This window comes from Panulirus ornatus, chromosome 13 (assembly GCF_036320965.1).
Source record: "Panulirus ornatus isolate Po-2019 chromosome 13, ASM3632096v1, whole genome shotgun sequence".
Classification (NCBI taxonomy): Eukaryota; Metazoa; Arthropoda; class Malacostraca; order Decapoda; family Palinuridae; genus Panulirus; species Panulirus ornatus.
Window position 1 is genome coordinate 8,676,336 of NC_092236.1, and position 20,682 is coordinate 8,697,017.

Consider the following 20,682-nt stretch of genomic DNA (forward strand, 5'->3'; position numbering starts at 1 on the left):
GCGTTAAGAAGAGAGAACTGGACATTAGAAGGAATATCCTCACTTGGCTCCCTTCTCTGCTCCAACTTAGGCAAGAAGTATTAGTGTAGTATTCACATATTCAGATTTTCAGAGCGTTATTTTGATATTTTCATTTTTATTAATGATTCGTATTGTTTAATGTTTTTTTTTTTCGTACTCATTCAACAAGCATTGATCGTGAATAGGTTCATGCACCATCAGACTAACACGTTATCAGAACATGGTCATGAGAAAGTGGGTTATAACCAAACACACACACATTCACTTGAAACATATAAAAAATTTTTTATTTCTTCCTCACACCCGTAGCCCCGAACTGGGAGCTTACAAGGCTACTTCTACAAAATATATAAAACTTCCAATTAATGAAGAAATGCCATATAGTTAAAAATGTACAGGGAATATCTCGGTATAACACTATGTACAAAATATGATCAATATAATATATAGTTATGAGGCAGAAGGAAGGGTAGCTTGACAGAAGTAGGAAAAAAAACAAAAAAACAAAAAAAAAAATGATTATCGCTGAAACATATGAGATCATTTGTGAAATTTTCTGATGTTATTTATTGATTTTTTTTTTAAAAACTTATGGGTCTTATTAGCTATTTTTTCTTTACATGTTTTGAGCAATACTTTTTTTTGCAATTTTAATTTAATTTATTTAGAATACAAAAAAAAAAAAAAAGGAATTTCCTTCTACCGATTTGAAAAAAAAAAGACTTCAATAAACTTTGAACATTAAACATAAAAATTGAACATTTTTAAATAAACTGTTAAAAAATAATCGTTGTTCACAAAAAAAAAATTATAATAATGAAATACATGACAAATCATTTGACGTAGTGATTACTATACACAAATATTGTTGTACTGACTAGAATTCCAAACAAAAACTGCCATTTTTATTTAAATGTCTCATTAATTCATCTCGTGAATACTCGATACAGTGACGTCATTAGTATCAGGTGGGGTGAAAGGTCAGGTCCAGTGACGTAATATAAGTACTGTCATATGATTGGGGGTCTGTCTCGACCTCCGTAAACAAGTATATATATATATTTCAATCTGCCACTTAAATGGCTCAGAAAATAACATTAAGACTCTTCCTTCTCGTTGTCTCTAGGACAACAGTAATATAATTCTTGTAACAATATAAATACTACATAATCTACAAGTAATTTCTCTTTTTTTCCTTTTTTTTTATTTTTTTTTTACAAAGTACGCCACTGAACTGCCTTATGATTGGCTTATTGCACTAATGACGTCACTCCAACATGTCCAATGCCCGCTTAGTATCAAGTCCGGCTGGGCGCATCACAAGGAGGGGGGGGTGGGGGGGGGATCATCGTCTCTCGGCTCACATCTGCAACAAGGGGAAAAAATAAAGGCGATTAAATGACGTTTGTTTTGTAGACATTCATTGAATATCAAAGCATTTTTCTTTTTTTTTTTTAGGTCTGTGTGCTAAGAAGGGTATCAAAAAAAAATTATTCAAAATATCTGTGAAATCACAGGAACACACTAGGTCTTGGCTCCGTGATCAGATTGTGACGTTACTGAAGTGAATACTATATCAAGACACGGGAGTCAAAAGAAGATACTTACCAATCCAGTTCATGAGGGAGGGGGACGTCCGTCATTCCCTAGTAAAACTGGTGACCCAGACTTGATCCGCCTTTTGGACAGCTGCCTCTCGACCTTGCACTGGCTACGACGAACCGACCGTCTCCAGGCCACACGTTTTCGGATCTTCGACCCCATCCATATTCACTAGGCCAGTCTTGTGGTGGTGGTGGTCTTCTTCGACGTTCCGTCCTCGAACACCATTCATGGATTCCCCGTCCGGACATTGGATCTTCAACCTGTCATCTATCCTTGATCGTTCCACAAACACACACACACACACACACGCACACACACGTCTGACATCATCGACCTTCGCGTTGTCTATCGAGTGTCGATCGACAGACGAGACAACAGGTTCCAGCGCCCTCGAGCAGTGGCACCCGTACTCGGCCTCTCCTCGTAGCCTTTGTGTCGACCGTCCATGCATCATCACTTCACATACACACCCTTCCCTACCGTCTTTTGGATGGCAGACAGGAGGACATAGCTTCTCCTATCTGTTCAACAGTTTAACATTAATATACACATTATGTCCTCCATAATCTGACTTGTCTTTTTAAGCCTCAAACTTTCAAGTCCCTTCAAGTCTTCTTTTATTAATATTTATTCCGAAATATGTATAACTTATCCAACTCCTCCTCTTCCACCCTTTAATTTTTTAATAAAAACATCACAGAAAGCCTCATACATTATGGTTAAAAAGACTTAACACCCAACACGGGTGTCTCCCACGAGAGAAACATCAGAGCAACACTGTTATGTACATGGCTGGCAGCTGAGGCTTGTTAGAATTTTATCACCGAGATGATTTTTGTGCACCATGGTATACTGACCAGACTGCGTTGACTGCGGTTGGCTGGTATAGTCTGTTGTCGTGGTACTGCTGAAAGAACCTTAGGAAACAATGGTTGAAGGCACTGGCACCGTTATGGAGGCTTTGAAAGCTTGGTAGGACATTGGTCCCGGTCCAACATGTCTCTCGTGTACAATACTATTGACTTCACTAGAGTACATTAAAGTCTATGCTGGACAGATGATTCTGTCTTTCGTTGTAAACACGAAAGAAAAACAATACACTCTGTTACAAGTGTTCGCAGCTCCCTGCCTATAAGAGGAAGCTGGTGGCACCGATCCACGTGTGAGAGAGGTCGCAGTCGGACAACAGGTGGTCCGTTTCGTCAGCCACGCTGGGGAAGTCGAAGTGAGACCCCGAACTTGTACTGACAGCATCGAAATCGATGTCAGCATCAAGGGAGTCCAGGTCTACCTTGATGTCAGAGATGGTGATGAAGTCTGTGATGTTGTACAAATCGTCCAGAGTTGCATGTTCGGTGGTATGCTCATTCGCAAAGTCGTTTGGAGTTTGCATTTCTGTCTTGATCTCTGCCTTTATATTTGGAGTGGTCGGAGTTTCACTCAAGGGCGATGCAAGCCCCGGGGACGCTAGGCTCTGCGGTGTGTACACAGCTTCGTAGAGGTGGTCGTCTGGCTCCTGTTTAACTGTACTGTTGGGACTGGAGGTTGTGGATGTGTTCTGGATGGACGTGGTGAGGCTGAGGGCGGTCAAACTGCTGGGGTTGGTAGCTGATGTGACTGGGTGGTAGTGGGCGGTGGCAGAGGTGTTGTAGGTGAAGGCTGGCTGGTCTTCGTACATGGAGGCACTCTCGGGAGAATCTGGCAGGTCACAGGGTGGGCTAGCGGGCACTTCTGGAGGGGACTGTGGGGTGAGTGCCATGACACCGTTCTGGGGCATCCTGTGCGACTTCTTGAAGTCGTCGTCGATGGTGATTTTGATGCCCAGCTTGTTGTGATCGACGTCAAGTCCCTGTGTGTGGGTGATGCGGGTATTGCTGATGACGCTCACCAGGTTCTTGGTCCGATCCTTGCCGCCACTGTGGTCCTTGGCCTTGGTGACCTTCCCGCCGCTTCTCTCAGCCACGCCTTTCAGCTGGCCCTTCTGTCCCTTCTTGCGTGGACGATACTTGTAGTTCGGGTACTCACGCATGTGAAGTTGCTTCAGGCGCTCTGCCTCGTCGCGGTAGGGCCGTCGCTGCTCCTCAGACAACAGCTTCCAGCGACGTCCAAGTTGCTTGGAGATCTCCGCATTGTGCATATCTGGAGCGAACTTGATGATCTCCCGGCGTTCCATCTGGGACCAGACCATGAAGGCGTTCATGGGACGTTTGATGTGGTTTGGCGGATGTTTCTTGGTCTGTGGGAACAAAGAAAACACAAACTATAAGACCAAGGATACAAATCGTCTTCTGCGACAACATTTGCAAACAGCAGAAAGTGGTGAACGTTCAAAATATATAAAGCTGTTCCTATTGAGCGTTTACACTGAGCTGGGTCCGCTCTTGCCTCATGAGAACTACTGGGCAAATCCCCCTTCCATTCACTCCCCTCCACCCTCCCTTACTCAGCCCCTCCCCCCTACCTCCATTTCCCTCTTCCTCTTTTGGCCAATGGAACGGTTGCCACACATTGGCATCATCCTTACCACCTGTCAATCACGCGCTGTCATCGCGTGGGGCTGGCACAGGAGCAGATGGTGCGGGTTCACACACCCATATAGGTTTTTTGCTGCCGTTGTAACCTGTTGTCTGATGTAGTGGGTGACTCTTTTGTGAAGTCCTTTCCTCACCCACACCCATTTGCTAACGCTGACTACGACATTATTCGGTGTTAAAAAAGAAGGGGGAAAAAAAGTTGGGTGGTAACAAGTACACAAGTCGTACGTTTTTTGAACATTTCTGTAAAAGGCAGAAGCATTTGAAACTTACAGGGAATACATCTATACACATAGGAGCGATCGCGCAGTGGATTGTCCGTCTCCATTAACACAAGCCTCTGCAGGATCTTGCATCATATCATATTTTCTTACGTAATCCTAATTCCCCGTGTCGACCTTTAGCGACAGAACGATAGAGAGAAAAAATATCAAACTAGCTCGAAACTGGACATCTTCGGTTGTCACGCGTACGACGTGAGGGCCGTGAAACACGTGAGCAGTAAAACAGAAGACTCGATCTGACTATCAAGGGGCTGGATCCTTTCCTAACCCTTGCTGTTCCCTCCCCGTTCTATTGGGGGAGTAAAAACTCTCTCTCACAAGAGTGGGAGATGGCGCTGGTGTGTGTGTCTGGTCTTTGGTCTTGCCCACGGCCCACACATACGTGAGAGAGAGAGAGAGAGAGAGAGAGAGAGAGAGAGAGAGAGAGAGAGAGAGAAAGGAGGGAGGGAGAACGATCACACAGACAGACACAGGGGTGTAGCCGGAAGTCCACAAGTTGATACTGTGACTTACGGTCATAAAGACCTTGAAACACACGAAAGATTGACGTGCCCACCTCCACACCCCCAGACACAGCGAGCGCGCGAAGGAACCAAACACGCTGCTGGAACCCATGGGGTTGGAAGGAGGAGTAGCAGCAACAACAGCAGCCGTTGTCCCCCCATCCCTCACATCACCAGATGAAACGACAAAAAAGTAAAGAGTCATTAGAGGCGACGGTCGTCCACACAGACCCTGCCACACGTCTTCCCACCCACCTGCCCTCCTTCCCACCCACCCCTCTTCTCCTCTCCACCTCTCTTCTCTCCCCGCATTCCACATCAGGTACGACGCCGTAAAAAAAGAAAAAAAAGAGTCCCGAACCTCAATCAAAATGGTTGGCTCCCTAGGTTCAAAAACCTAATGATTTATATACTCACAGAGCAGCAGCCGCGCTGACGTCAGCACACACACACACACACACACACACACACACTGTGGTATTATATATCGGCCGTCAGAATATTTACATACGGGATGGTAACCCAAAAGGGAAGGGGTTGGGGACAACTCTATTACGTGACCGCCCGCGTCTCTCTCTCTCTCTCTCTCTCTCTCTCTCTCTCTCTCTCTCTCTCTCTCTCTCTCTCTCTCTCTCTCTCTCTCACACACAAACACACACAAATGTCTTTTTTCCCCCTATACGAATCATCGATACACACACCAAGAACAGTGTTACCACAACTTTGTAACAAGCGCCGTCGCCACTCTTCTAGAACTGATTTACGAGAGCGAGAGAGAGAGAGAGAGAGAGAGAGAGAGAGAGAGAGAGAGAGAGAGAGAGAGAGAGAGAGAGAGAGAGAGAGAGAATAAAGCAACAAACGATCTCCACGAATCAGCACAACACTTTTGATAGCAGCAGCAGCAGCAGCACCTCGTACCCTGCTTGAAGGGATGGCCGATCTTGTGACCTACAAGACTCCGCTGCGTGCCACTGTTACATGCTTGACTCGTAACACTGACACACATACGATGGTGACAGCAATCGAACGGACCTCGATCATCCTCGAGATAAAATCTTGATCAGAGAGAGAGAGCACAAAGTCGTTCAGGGTCTGCCACGATTGGAGCCATTAGATACTGCAGTCTCTGGACTCCTCTGCCCCCTCTCTCATTCCCCTACTTAAGCATATCGATACTCCAGAATGCGTTACTATGGTGAACGCATATGGTAGAGGGGGGATGGGTGGGGGGGAATGCCATAATGTAACATCGTGGAGGGGGTGGTGGGTTATATCTGCCTCGTTACACAAGCAGTGGTGGTGACGTGGGAATGTGTGTGGTGGGCGATGTGACAACATCACGGCTATAATAGGTGAGATGGTGGGGCCTGGAAGTGCATTTTTTACGGAAGGGTGATGTGGGAGGGGAAGGAGGGGAGTGTGTGTGTGTGTGTGATGAAGGTGGAAGTGATGGGAGGGGTGGAGGTAGTGGTTAAGTTAAGGGGGGAGTGATGGGAAAAGGGATGGAGAGCGATAAAGAGTGGGAGTGATGAGAGGAAAGTGGGGGTTGATGGACAGAGTAAGAGAGGATGGGAAAGTAGGGGTGAGGGAGGGTGTAATACAGAGGATGGGGAAGGGTGTGTGAGAGAGCGCGAGCTGGACGCCTGGCGTGGGCGAGAATGGACCTGATGCCATGACAGATAAAACAGTCACCGCACACAGGCCAGTGATGACCGTGAAGTGCTGGAGGAGGCGGACTCCCCCAGCCTGGCCTGGCCTGCACCCTGCGGGGAGGAGAACCCTACAGTCCAAGCAAGTCTCCCACGGGCACCGGGCCTCTGTAGTACATTCTTAAAACCACCACTCCGTGGAGCGATGCACAATGCTCCATACTGATGGAGACTCAACGCAGAGGTGCTAGCACGTTACCACTGGCACAGTAACCCAGATACACTCACAACCCTAGCGAGCGCCGTAGGGTCAGGTAGAGTGCGTCACCTCGATGGAGGTGAATCGCCGCCAACAGTGGGGATGGTAGTAACAAGAGCCGTGGCACGGCAGCAGCCTAGCAACACCGTGACCCTGAACACGCACTAGTTAACGACGGAGCAATAAGGGCTCTCGTACCCCCGCCTGGCCTTCGTAGCGTTACGCAAGAGGATTTACCTTGTCAGTACTAGCATCGTTGCACCGATACGCTCCTACCACCACCCATCCTTTGGTGACACTCGGGCACACGTGTGTGTGTGTGTGTGTGTGTCACCTCCTCCTCCTACCACCTGCAAAGTGAGGGCTGTCAAATACCAGACCCTCACTGGAGAGTCATGATACAAAACATCTACAAGGAGCTTCGAGTGTTCACAGTCACTATATGAACTTGTCAGTCAAATGTACAAGTTCCTCGACTGTCACAAACTCCAGTGAACCCCTCTTTCCCATCCACACCCGAGGTTCGACAATACTTGAGACAGTTATGGACCGCTATAAACAAAGGGGTAGACAAAGGCACCTTCGTCGAGTGTCGAGCAGCAGCAGGCGATGTTGAAGTAAATGCTGTCTGTATGTACAAGCAGAGTGATGCCGGGTCTAGATAGGGGAATCCTCTGGTTGTGTCATCTTTCTTAACTTTTTTTTTCTAGTGTTCCGTTCTGATGACCCCCACCACCACCACCACCGTCTCCTCCTCGAAGCCTAAAAGTTCATTACCTGCTGAGGTCCGAGATGATGACGGAAATATTCAAGCTGTTCTTAAGGACAGGAAAGCTTGTCATTACAAACAACTCATTATCTATACTAATAACCCACCCCTGTACAACCTAACCTATCACCTTCCACTCTGATCAGCTGCTGTCTCCCCCTAACCCACCTACACCACCTTTGGCCACCCCTGTCTTAACCACCACTCATACCATTCGCCACCACCTACCTCCACCCATCCACACCAACCGTGGTATAAACTGAATAATAAACCCTCTCCCCCTACCACACACACACACACACACACACACACACACACACACACCCGCGAGCGGGCGTGTGTCGAGGCGCAACAGTTCCCTCCCCAGTCCTTCTCCCCTCCGCCTGCTGCTGCTGCTGCTGTTACTCTTCTTGTCTTTCATGCTCATTCTCTAGGGCTATAGCAGATTGCCAAGAGACCGTGGTCCTGACCACGACTGCTACATCATCGTATAACTAACTCCATGTACTACCCGAGCTACCCTTCCCCCTCCTCTCTCTCTCTACCCCCCAACTCCCCCACAACACCAGATGCATTAGCTCGATTTCATAAGCCCGTCCAACAAGTTTTCGTTCACTGAGCGAACTCTCCATGTCAACCGTTGGATCCAGCTTCGTGTTGATGTTGTCGTTGTCCATTTCGACCGCCTGGGGCAAACCCACTTTCCCAGTTCCCCCGATGTTTGGCCTGGGGGAGGGAGGTGGCCAAGGGTTGAATACAGTTCACCACACGTTAACAGAGACGCACCTTGTTCAAATGCTGGGTGCTGGCGTACAAGACGCCCCACCAACGTTTGCAGTAAAAGAAATATACGAAAAAACGCAAGTGTTAGAGAGAGAGAGAGAGAGAGAGAGAGAGAGAGAGAGAGAGAGAGAGAGAGAGAGAGAGAGAGAGAGGCAGGCAGGCAGGCAGCGCGCGAGCTCCACGTGGTCAGTGCCTCAAGTTGTTGTCGTTGTTGCCCATTCCAACCGCCAAGACCTCGCGCCGAAAGGGGAATAAATTCTGTATTTTTTTTTTTTTTTTGATATTCACATTTGCGGCATGATTTTTTTTTTCTACCGTCATTGGCTTAAAAGAAAAACAAAAATTGGAAAAAAAAACCCCAAATAGCCTCTATCCCTAGGATCGTAGCCTGAGCTTAGAGGTAGAGTATCCATGTTGTTTTATTTATTGTTTCCCGGAACGTACAATTCTCGTCATTCCTAGGTCACTGCCAACGCTCTCGTAGCAATCTTTTTTAGTGTGTGAGAGAAGAGCGAACGAGAGATTGTTTCTACATGGGTATCCGTAAGTTAAGTCGACACAGATGTACAAAAATTTGTTCAAAAGGGAACGTAGAACTGCTTTCCTACGCTCTGTGTCACTGTAGCTTTGAATACAACTTAGCTCCGTTAAACCATAAGGTACACTTAAGTGTACATTCATGCAATGAGCCCACGATTCGAGAAAGAATATCTTACACTCAGAGCAACATAACAAGAAAAAAAAATCCGAATTTTTAATTTTTTTGCTACACTACACACAACAAACAAACAAACAAACAAACAAACACACCGGTGCAGAAATCCCCAGGCAATCAATAACAATCGAGTGAGAGACGTATCTCTGATGTGGTCGCGGCTGCCACAGTGAGGTAGTAGCTCTCTGCATCTCCTAAGACCAGCTGCGTCTTACTGGTCCACTTCGCTTGTATGGCACACCGTGGGCACCCAAGAGTAAAGTGGGCCTTCCTACGCTCACTTAACACTTTATAAGTAGCACCAGCCTCGATAAACACTTGAGTAGAAATATAAAGAGTATAGGCAGTTCAACTCCCACACTCACTTGTGGATCTTTCCACATGTAGCATGAATGTCATGAATAATGTGTCATTACTGTCATCATAGCATCCGTCTCAATATCAAAGCAGACGTACGTGTGTGTGTGTGTGTGTGTGTGTGTGTGTGTGTGTGTGTGTGTGTGTATCACCACACCATCCTGTCCCTCACCTATCCCAACACTCAACATATCCTCTCCCTATCAATCCCATTACCACACTCCAATACCCATGTGTGGGATCAGCACTGCTTACTACTCTCTTCCCATGTGATCACAACTTCCCTCATCACCATGCTGTTCACTTTTTATCTCTCCCATGATCCCACTGTTCCCTCTCCTCACATTACAATAATCAGTCCCCCTTATCCATACCTTCACCTCGCCATTAACCTAGCCCTATCCACACCATCACTACAATTATTCCCCTATCTTAACGCTATCTCTCCTCCTGACACCAGACCATCGCCAAAGCGTCCTTATCTACACGTCGAGCCACACACACACACACACACACACACACACACACACACACACTCCTCTTCTGTAGATCGTCCTTGTTTCTCCAGTATTATACATATACAATGAAGCGTCATGTGGTGACAGGCCACATAAGACGTGCGGGAGGATCGAGTCTGTTGAGGGTAACATTCGACAAGAATGTAAAGTCTTACGGTCCATATGTGTGTAACACATCCCCTGAATGTGCCGCGGCCACGGCACATACATCCCCCCAACCTCACTTGCAGAGTAGTGAACCTCTCACGATTCTCTCGCCTTGTCTCGACTTGTTAGATTTTGCGTCGCAGATGCCCCGCTCCTTGTTTTCAATAAAGTCACGGCGCAACACTAGTGCCAAATAGAGAGTAAAATAGCACGCAACACTTGTTTACTTTCGTCAGTGAAACGAGTAAACATTTATATATATATGTATATATATATATATATATATATATATATATATATATATATATTTATATATATATTTTCTTCCATCGTGGACAAAGATTCATCCCAGGAGACAGTCTAAGGCATTACCCTCATCGCATTGTAACCATCTTGATCTAACGTGTCAGGTCTCTGAACGTATGACCTTACTAGAGAAAAAAAAAATCATGGCAGTACTTGCACGTTCAAATTTTCAGAGACTGGAACTGACACATTAATATTCCTCTGGTCCACAGTTCTACTACATGACACACAACGTCGTCATAGACCAGGTCATAACTGCTCACTCTCGAATATGTTAACTCGGTACTTCATAAGGTATAAAAAAAAAAAAAAGCCACAATATACCCACTGTATAAAATACATCAAGCATCACATGTCAAGAGTCACTCTAAGGTAGAAGAGGCTGGCGAGCCCTGGCTAAGACACATGTGGTGGCTAGAGAAGCAACAAGCTGATCACATACACCAACACACACACACACACACACACTCACTCACGCGGCCAAAACCTAAGTCCACAAACTTTTAAAGTTTCTCACCTGTGTAGCATCAGAATACGGCGTGTTGGAATTGTCATTGATCAACATAGATCCAAATACAGGCGGTGTGGAGGTGGGTTCAGGCACCCTCTCGTAATTCGCATAAGGTAACATTTTGCCGTCGCGTTGACAGGCTAAGTCCACAGCAACAAACTCTCGGCACGCAGTGGCGCGACCTCTTCCACGCACGGCAAATACACAACTGAAGTCTGTAGTAAACAGACGGTATGCTATAAGCGAGTAGAGTGTGGCGACGATGACGTCACGGGCAAGCTCCACGCGAGAGGGCTCCGCGCGAATCACCTACACTCCCTCCAGTCCCCTGGACCTTTTGTGCACTCTGTATCCTCTTTAGCGACATCGCCTACAGGCTGGTTAGGAGTGCACAATATACTTGCTGCTCTTCTGAAGAAAAAAATCAAAAATATACCTTCATATTACCTCGTAGATTTGACGGTTTTACGTATTACTCAGAGATGTTTGACATTGAAATAATGCTGGGAGAAGCCGTTCTCTTGCTTTACCCAGTATTATTTAAGAACCAGGTTGTTGTTCAAACTAGTACACAAACTGTATCGAAATGTATCTTAAGTTTGAGTAATTGTGGAGGAGTGTCGACTAAGTAGATCGTAAATGTGAGAATATGTCACTACGTCGAACAGTGACGCATCCTCTGCGCATGTGAGCTCACTGCCGCGCCGCGTTCGTTAGTAGGTTGGGGGCGATCTGTCAGTTGCCAGCAGACGGTCAGGGTGAGGGTGGCTGTCTCCGTGTCTCCTGCCTCCCCGACACCCCCGTCTCCCCCTCACCCACACGGCCAGCCATCCCTTCACCAGGCAGTCACTAAATAAATATCGTTACCACTTGAGTTTATCGTTAACACTTGGCATATGCATTTCCAGTGGAAGTTACATGTGTGTGTGTGTGTGTATATATATATATATATATATATATATATATATATATATATATATATAATGTGTTTATGTGTGTGTTTGTGTACATTACTTCTATAGAATATGGTGTGTGTGTGTGTGTGTGTGTGTGTGTGTGTGTATAATTTTTGTGTTACGTATTTGTTGCTTAAGTATATGAGGGATGTGCGAGTATGTGCTTGTGTACATTTGTGTATTTGCATGGGTGTGTATGTATGTATGTATGCCTGCCCGTGTGTGTGTGTGTGTGTGTATGTGTGCATGAAGGTGTGTACGTGCCACAGCCACGCAGGGCGGGTCCAGAGGTTGCAGTAAGAGCAGCCAATAACATATCCGGGCAAACGAGTTTGTGTGAGCCCCCCGTGGCAGCTGACCGACGGAGTGCTGGAGGCGTCCCAGCGAGCCGCACCCCCTCCCACTCTCCCTCCACACACCCTCCCACACCAGGCGAGGGCCCTCACCTAGGAAAACCTCAGAAATGATATTCGTCCGTTCGTAACTCCTCGACGATTAAGATGTACACGAAATTGCTGACTTTTCTTCCTAAGTAGGCAGAGTTTCTCCCTTGTGATTGTCATTTCTTAAAGCCTAGTTGGGAGGTTTGGGTGTCTGTTTTTGTCTTTGTGTGTTATGTAATCATAAGAGTGTACTTTAGATGGATAGGGTGATCTTGTGAGTTTACCCTACTGGGTGATATTGTGAGTTTACTGTGTGGGGTGAACCTATGAGTTTACTGTACTGGGTGATCTTGTGAGTTTACTGTGTTGCGTGAACCTGTGAGTTTACTGTACTGGGTGTGTTTACTGTGCTGGGTGATCTTGTGAGTTTACTGCGTGGGTGATCCTGTGAGTTTGCCGAGCTAAGTGATCCCGTAAGTTTACCGCACTGGATGATCGTGTAAGTTAACTGTGCTGGATGATCTTGATTTTTCTTTATATTCTCGACTTTGTTTTTGTTGTGGTGTTCTGGGCTATCCTGACAATTTATGATGTATATACATACATACATATATATATATATATATATATATATATATATATATATATATATATATATATATATATATACATATCCCTTTTTCGTCTGTTCAAGTGTAAAGACTTCATTTCTGTTGCTGAAAATCTTTGCATCTTAACCCTACAGCTCAGAAGGAGAGTATATCCTTGGTATTCTCAGACATCGCTCTCCTCTCTCTCTCTCTCTCTCTCTCTCTCTCTCTCTCTCTCTCTCTCTCTCTCTCTCTCTCTCTCTCTCTCTCTCTCCTGCTTATGAATCACCAGCGGAATCCACGACAGGAACCCCAAGCCCGACTCGTCACCTTCACCCTAACAGAAGAACCAGGCCTGGACACCACACATCACCTCTCCTGGGGAAGGGAATAAGAGAACATAATAAATAAATCTCATACATATGTTCCACCCTAATTGGAAATAGGTATTCAAGGGCGTCATGACTTCTAAAACATACCTCAGTAAGGTCATGTTGAAAAATGAATATGGAGGAATAGAGAGAAATGTACCAAGAGAAAGATCAGAGTGTTTTGTCGTGTGGGGGATGCGACGGTGGGTAGTGTGAAATAGATAACGACATCAACAGATGTTGAGAAGATAAGGCAAGGGTAAACCTCGGAACGTGAGGTCACCTCAGTATTCACAGTCAGGAGATGATCACAAGGGAAACGAGAGGGTTATGTAATGTGGTAGTATAGAGTGCGAGCGCTACGTGGTTTGATGCCCTGTGGCTTAGTGTGTGGTATGGTGGCGAATGTCGTGGTGTGGGCTGGATGTGGCGCCTATGAGTGTATGTGGAGTATGTGGCACGACGGTTATACCCGTAGTGTGTGTGTTTGTGTGTGTGTGTGGCGTGCGAGGATAACTGCACTGTAGATGTGAGTGTAAGTAGTGGTGAGTAACTGTGGTGGTATCGTGAAAATGAGTGTGGCTAGTGTTGGTTGGGGGTGAGTAAATTGTGGTGTTAAGGAGGGTGAGTGAATGTGGGTGGGTGTAGCCGGTGGTGTTAGCGGAGCTGGGTTGATCGGTCTAAACCATTAGTCTACAATGGTTTGCTCGTAATTACTTGTCAAATACATACATCAGTAAACCTCAGCATTTATGCTGTTGCATGTTATTGTCCTTTGCGCAGCGTATATTATGCGTGTTGCTATACACGCTATGCACAGCCAGTTACATGTACTTCCAAACTGGAAGACAGTCCGTTTACACCAAGTTGTTGACATTTAAACAGCCTTGGACAAGTCGCGCTCACGTCTAGAGCGGTGACGTAGTGTAGTGGCGTGAGAGAGGCATAGATGGCGTGGCGGTCGGCCTCTGGGTGCAGGGAGGGAGGCGACCCACCGAGCGAGGTGAGCGGGTTCGAACTTGTTGGGTGGCAGCAGCGAGCGGAGCGGTACTCCGGCTGGCTGTGCCGCAAGTGGCCCACCCGACCCCTTCTACCCACCCCCCAACTCAGCGCGAACGTTCGGGGCAGCCTTGTAGCTCGGCCGAGACCCCGCGGAGCCAGCTCATACGTATAGACGAATTGTTATGACAGCTATTTTTAGAGCATTGCCTAGGCAGCTGCTTCCACGGGCGATAAGACGAGTGGAAGCGCGAGGGGGGAGCTGTTGTGGTTCTGTTCAGCTACTGTGGTACCTATTGAGACTCGTACTTTTATCATTTCATTATCACGGTAGCTTTATTTGCTGTTGTGTTTTGACATGGTTATTGTGCTGTTATCTTCCGAACACCACATACGTGGCACTTCAAACACCTTTTATATCCACACGGAAAATCTTATCTGAGATCTGTTTACTCCAACGTCATATACCCCCTTTTTTTTTTTTTCTTATTCTGGGTAACTGTGTAGTGTAGTTGCACAACATATATACGTTTTGGCCATACTACACGTTTTCTGTCGTAGATCTTTTTTTTTTTTCGGGAGTGGGGTTGGTTTAGAGGAAGCTCTGACGTGGCTGGGTGTTACTGGGCGCTGGCATACTGGCTTACTGATCGGTCAAGGGTTAAGATCTACGTAAGTGTTCTGCGTGTCTCACCGTGACGTACTAGGGAGGGTCTTGTTGCTACATGATTTTTTTTTTTTCAACTCCCTTGGAGGACGAAGGCATGACATTTTACCTGGTTCTTATGGAGCAGGGTCAAAAGTCAGAGCGTCATAACCAAAGATCGTAACATGGTGTTCAAGGGTCGTAACGTGCTGTTCAAGGGTCGTAACGTGATGTTCAAGGGTCGTAACGTGCTGTTCAAGGGTTGTAACGTGATGTTCAAGGGTCGTAACATGATGTTCAAGGGTCGTAACATCGCGCTCAAGGATTCATTGTGGCAAATGGGTCGTGTTCTTGAAAATATTTGTATATATATATATATATATATATATATATATATATATATATATATGTATATATATATCTTTTGTCTGTTTTCTTGCACTACCTTGCTAACGCGGGAGACAGCGACAAAGTATAATAAATAAAAAAAATAAATATATATATATATATATATATATATATATATATATATATATATATATATATATATATATAACAGATGAATAGATAGATATATACGTATTTCATGCTCTGCAGCATATCCTGGGGTTGTGGCTGTTTTAAACCATTTACGTTGCCGTTTTAGACCACCTTTGCGGCTGTTTTAAGCAATCTATGACGCAGTTTTAAACCACCTCGAGAATTTGTTAAACCAGTCACCGTAACATATAGTGTGGCCTTTTTTTATCATCATCTACGTGGTTGCTTTACACCATCTGTGTGGCTTTCAGACCATCTGTCAGTCAGAGCTTGGGTATGTTGCTGTTTCAAGGCCATCTGCAACGCGGGAAACGGCGATCAAGTATGATATATATATATACATATATATATAATATATATATATATATATATATATATATATATATATATATATATATATATATATATATATATATATATAGGGACTGAGATCTGATGGATTTTATGACACGCACAGACAAGTGTATCAACCACGTGGCCCAACGGTAGTTGCCCGCGTGCATGAGGTGACATGTATGTGTGTGTATGTGTGTGTAGTGGCTTGGAGATGCTGCATACGTAGGGGAGAAGGATGGAGGGAGGCGTAATCTCCGGGATGATGTGAAGTGAAACGGGTGGGGGGGAGGTGGAGATCAGAGAGGGATGCTGAGGCGTTAACAGGACACAAGAGGTCAAGTGGGTATAACGTGCGGATGGGGTTAGTATACGATCTTGTCCACACAGGAACGGGCGAGTTTGGAGTTAGGGAAGGATACCTGACCGTGGACCCGGACGTGTGTGGGGAGGTAAGGACACGAGCAAGCACGAGGGGATGGCGTTGATCCAGGAACCAGGACTGGTCCGTGATGTCCGTAGTCCTGAATGTAAACAAGGAATTGCGAGGGCTCCTTGTTCGTAATGATATAGACTTCCAGAGTCTCAGGAATTTCCAAGTATGACCCCTGAGTGTGATGAATGCCACTTTAGGGGTGTACCGTCACGCTCAAGGGACGTAGCCATGATCAAGGAACATACACTCATTCTCAAGGTGTTGCACCATCATGCTCAAGGAGTGTACAGTCACGCTCAATTGACGTAGCCATGCTCAAGGAACGTACACTCATTCTCAAGGTGTTGCACCATCATGTTCAAGAGATTGTAGCCATGCTCAAGGGATTGCACCATCATGCTCAAGGGGTGTACAGTCATGCTCAAGGGACGTAGCCATGCTCAAGGAACGTACACTCATTCTCAAGGGATTGCACCATCTTGCACAAGGGTTGCACCATCTTGCACAAGGGTCGCGCCATTATGCTGAAGGGACGTCATGCTCAAGGGGTGTACAGTCATGCTGAAGGGTTGCGTTCCCTTGTACATGCGATTGGCCATCGTGGCGTAACTGCAGTGCGTTTAGAATGATTCTACTTCATCTACCGGGCGAGCGTAGTAGAGGTGGTCCATGAAGACGATGATGATGAAGTTAGGAACGTAAAAAGGAGGTACGAGGAGGAGCAGGAGATGTGGGTGAGGAAGAGAGACAGAGAGCAAACGTGGGTGGGAGAGTGCACGAACGTTTTCGTTCGACTCTCTTGTTTCATGTTACCCAAAACATGTCGTCCTTCGGGCGACCATGATCCCCTAAAGTTGAATTTGCTTTTTTTTTGAAGGGAGTCAAAAGTGTGATTTTTTTTGAAAGGGGAGCTGAATTTTTTATTTAATTTTTTTTTTGTGGGGGGGCAATTATTAATATATGTGTGTGAGGGCTTTTAAAGTTACGATATATTTTGTTTATGTTTTAGTGGCAGTTAGAATTATGTCTTTTTTGGGGGAAGATGAAGCTGAGAGTTTATTTTCAAGGCATAGAGAAGTAATCTAAGAGTGCAAATGTCACTGTGTCCCACTTCATGGTGCGCCATGCTAATGTCACTCGTTGCGTGCGTTTTTGAAGGATATAAAGAGATTCGAAGTTATGAACCTCAGCCCACAGGAAAGCATATACGCCCTGGCGTACATACACACTTTCTACGCCACCGGAAATATGCAAGCACACACTGATCATGAGTCAGCACGGTTCCGTCTGGCGTGGGGGCCCACATCGATTCGAATCATAGGTGCGGCAGTTAGCCCACAGCAAGCCTATGTGTTCATCCTTCCCACGGGGTTGTTCGATCTATGGGCGCCTACCCTGGCTGGATTAGGTAAGGGTATGTGTGTGTGTGTTTACACACACATAGGAGTAAAGACATGGTACATAATAAGAGGTTAAGAGACGAGGCAACGCGAGTGTACATCCTTGTCTATGTAACCCATTAATAGCATTCTCACTCATACATACAGATACACATTCGCATTAACTCCTTCAAGAAACAAGGACACACACTCTCTGCAGTGAGTCGGTAGAACTTACCACATGAATCTGTGTAATGTACGTAATGAAGCATACGTCATGAATTAACTTGATAATAACCCCCTGCATTATCAACACACTGGGAGGTCTGACTAATACACTCAGTGGAGTGTGTAACCCCTTTTGCGCTACCGCCCACAGGATGAGCATGGGGTTGCAACAGTGAATTTGCTGGGGGTTACAGGCGCCGGTGTATCTTCCTCGATACTGTAGTTCTGTATGTCAGGTAGGCGGATTTCTACACCATTGCGCCGCTTCGTGGACGATGTAGCCTCGCTGGGTACATGGTTGATTCACTGGCCGGCTATTCCCTGATTTTTCATTTAGTTTAACTAGCGGGTTGGGTTGTGTGTGCTGCCTACTATGGATTGTGGACACACATCCTGTTGATCCGTTTGTCTTCCTAGTTCGTAGTCCTCATCGTCAGTCAGAGGTCCCTGATGTCTAGCCGTTTCGTTTACACGTAATTTCCGTATTATTTCACCGGGTTTACACGACACTCTCGTTTATCAGAACATTTTGGTTATCCGTCCGATCTCGTTTACACGTCTTTATGGTTTATCCCACCGTCCGCTTTATCTGCACATCTCCCTGTTAACGTCACTGAAATTGGAATTTTTGTCCTGTTACGTAATGCAACCCGTTTATCCAAGCATGCCCTGCGCTTGCACGCATGCTCGCCCGTCCATCAAATTTACATTAGGATCCCAGGGCTCGTCCTGGGCTCGTGTTGGGCTCGTCCTGGGCTCGCGCACTGCGTCCCTGTTTCTAGACCTGGCGACAGGAACTTTCGAGCCTTAAGCTTTGTTTTCAGGCGTCAGTGGTGTACTTAACTCAAGAAGTGAGGACATTGCAAGAGGCCTGTTGGCCCATGCTAGGCAGGTCCTGAGTCTGTTCACCCTATACAACCAACCGCCTGAACCCTCAAACACATCATCCAACCTTCGTTTAAAGCTATGGGTTCTCTTCATAGATTCCCAATTAGTGATTGGGACGTGCTGGAAGATCTAACTACTTTTTCTACTTCTGTGCTTCTCTTTTGTGTTTAATAACTACACAACAGGGGTGGTTGTCGGTAAGTGACTTAAACTACGTGTTGATAGTGAAAGAAGTGTTTAGTTGAAGGAAGACTGTATGGACACAATAAGAGGAGGATTTCAGATCAGACTGCTGATAGCAGACCCAGCTTCCACTACTGTACTTGGCAGCTTGTTTACACCTGAATGATAAAGAAAAGGAATAATAATATGGGTCCTACGGGGACCTCATTAAGTATTTACTCCAATGGTACATCAGCCTCTGATGGGAGTTGATGATGTGCGAGGGGGGAGAGCACATCCGTCTGTCCTTGGGTGGCTAGCGAGTAATTATTCGTGACTCCTGTCCATCACAGCCGACGCCTGGGCCCGACCTGCGGCAGACGAGTGTCCTGGATGACCCCCAGTGAGGTGACACGTTGCTCCAGAAACAGCCCGAAGTGTTCACGTCTCCGAGAGAGAGAGAGAGATACTTTTCAAGGTCACCCTCAGAGTCCTTGCCCAGTCAGAGGCTTCAGAAGCACAAATGATTGTTTCGAGTAAAATCACAGGCGTGTAGTAGATCACCTACACGAAAATGATGGATGGGACAAATAAGTACGTGTACCTCAGTGGTTGAATGGTCCTCCTTCATCTCTGGGATGCTGGCCACACACACCCCTTCCCTCCCTCCCTCCCTCTTTGGTCACCTCTCCCAAGATAATTCTGTCCACACTGTGTGGACGATTAATCATGACTCATGATCCGCGTCGTAGCGTAGACGATGCATGTGTGCCACCGACCATTGTCCCTTTTGTGTGAGGACGGATTGTATGGTGCAGGTGAGGACGCATGTTAATGATGATGGTGAACTGTTTTCTGTTGTTCTCCTGCCCAAGTGTTAGAGCAACTGTCCATGATAGTAACACGAGCAGGTGTGACAGTACTAACATGTGGAGAGGGTTAGTTACAGGTCGACTAGGGGACGATGAGGTGAGATGAGGTCTCGCCGTGTCCCTGGCCACCACGAGGTGCTGTGTCGTCCCAGTACCCCATCCCTTCTCGTTCTCCTCACGCCGCCAGCCACCCGCGGGTCCTCGGAGGTGACCCTGGCGGTACCTGTTGCTGCAGGAGTGGTAGTGTGTGTGTGTGTGTGTGTGTGTGTGAACAAGTGTTCCAATCAGCGAATGGTAAGCTCCCTCACGCCGCATGGTCAGTCGATTTAACGTGGCCCCGTGTGGCTGTATGGTTAGATGTTGTATGTATGGTGGGCACGTGTTGCTGTATGGTTAGATGTTGTATGTATGGTGGGCACGTGTTGCTGTAAGGTTAGATGTTGTATGTACCGTAGGCACGTGTTGCTGTATTGTTAGATGTTGTATGTACCATGGGCACGTGCTGCTGTATGGTTCGATGTATGCCACATGCTACTGTGTGGTCAGATGTAAGTCACGTGCTGGTGTATGCTTCGAATATGTTGTGTGTGCCGTGCCCACTTGGTGATTCATGATTACAACGTACCCTAGCCACGTGCTGCGGGTCGGTTGGTAGATCTGCCGTTGCCACGTGGTTCACTATCGTTACGTGCCCACGTAGCCATGTGCTGCATCGATCTAGAGAAAGGAGCCAAAGGAAAAAATAGTCAGAAGAAAAATGTACCGGGAAAAAAACGTTAAATTTTAATGATTTCTATCAATAAAATTCTTTAAATTTGCATGTAAGATTTTTTACCCATCCTAGTCAGTGTGTGTGTGTGTGTGTGTGTGTGTGTGTGTGTGTGTGTTGCACAAGTTTTATCCAGTCTTTTCAAAATGCGTCCAAGTCTGACCATTTG

At 46.2% G+C, this 20,682-nt stretch overlaps 1 protein-coding gene across 1 annotated transcript; it reads right to left on the reverse strand.

The window, feature by feature from the left end:
* Nucleotides 1-281: 281 nt before the first annotated feature.
* On the reverse strand, nt 282-11,178 carry LOC139752717 (uncharacterized). Its single transcript, XM_071668546.1, has 3 exons — nt 10,968-11,178; nt 1,630-3,862; nt 282-1,387 (listed from the first exon to the last, which is right to left on the reverse strand). The coding sequence occupies exons 1-2, from the start codon at nt 11,079-11,081 to the stop codon at nt 2,756-2,758; spliced, it is 1,221 nt and encodes a 406-aa protein (XP_071524647.1). The 5' UTR covers nt 11,082-11,178; the 3' UTR covers nt 282-1,387; nt 1,630-2,755.
* Between the last annotated feature and the right edge of the window lie 9,504 nt (nt 11,179-20,682).

Coding starts and splice junctions, on each gene's coding strand:
- LOC139752717 (XM_071668546.1), bottom strand. CDS start 11,081: ATGTTACCTTATGCGAATTACGAGAGGGTGCCTGAACCCACCTCCACA. Junction 3,863..10,967: donor CGTATTCTGATGCTACACAG/GTGAGAAACTTT, acceptor TTGTTCCCACAG/ACCAAGAAACATCCGCCAAA.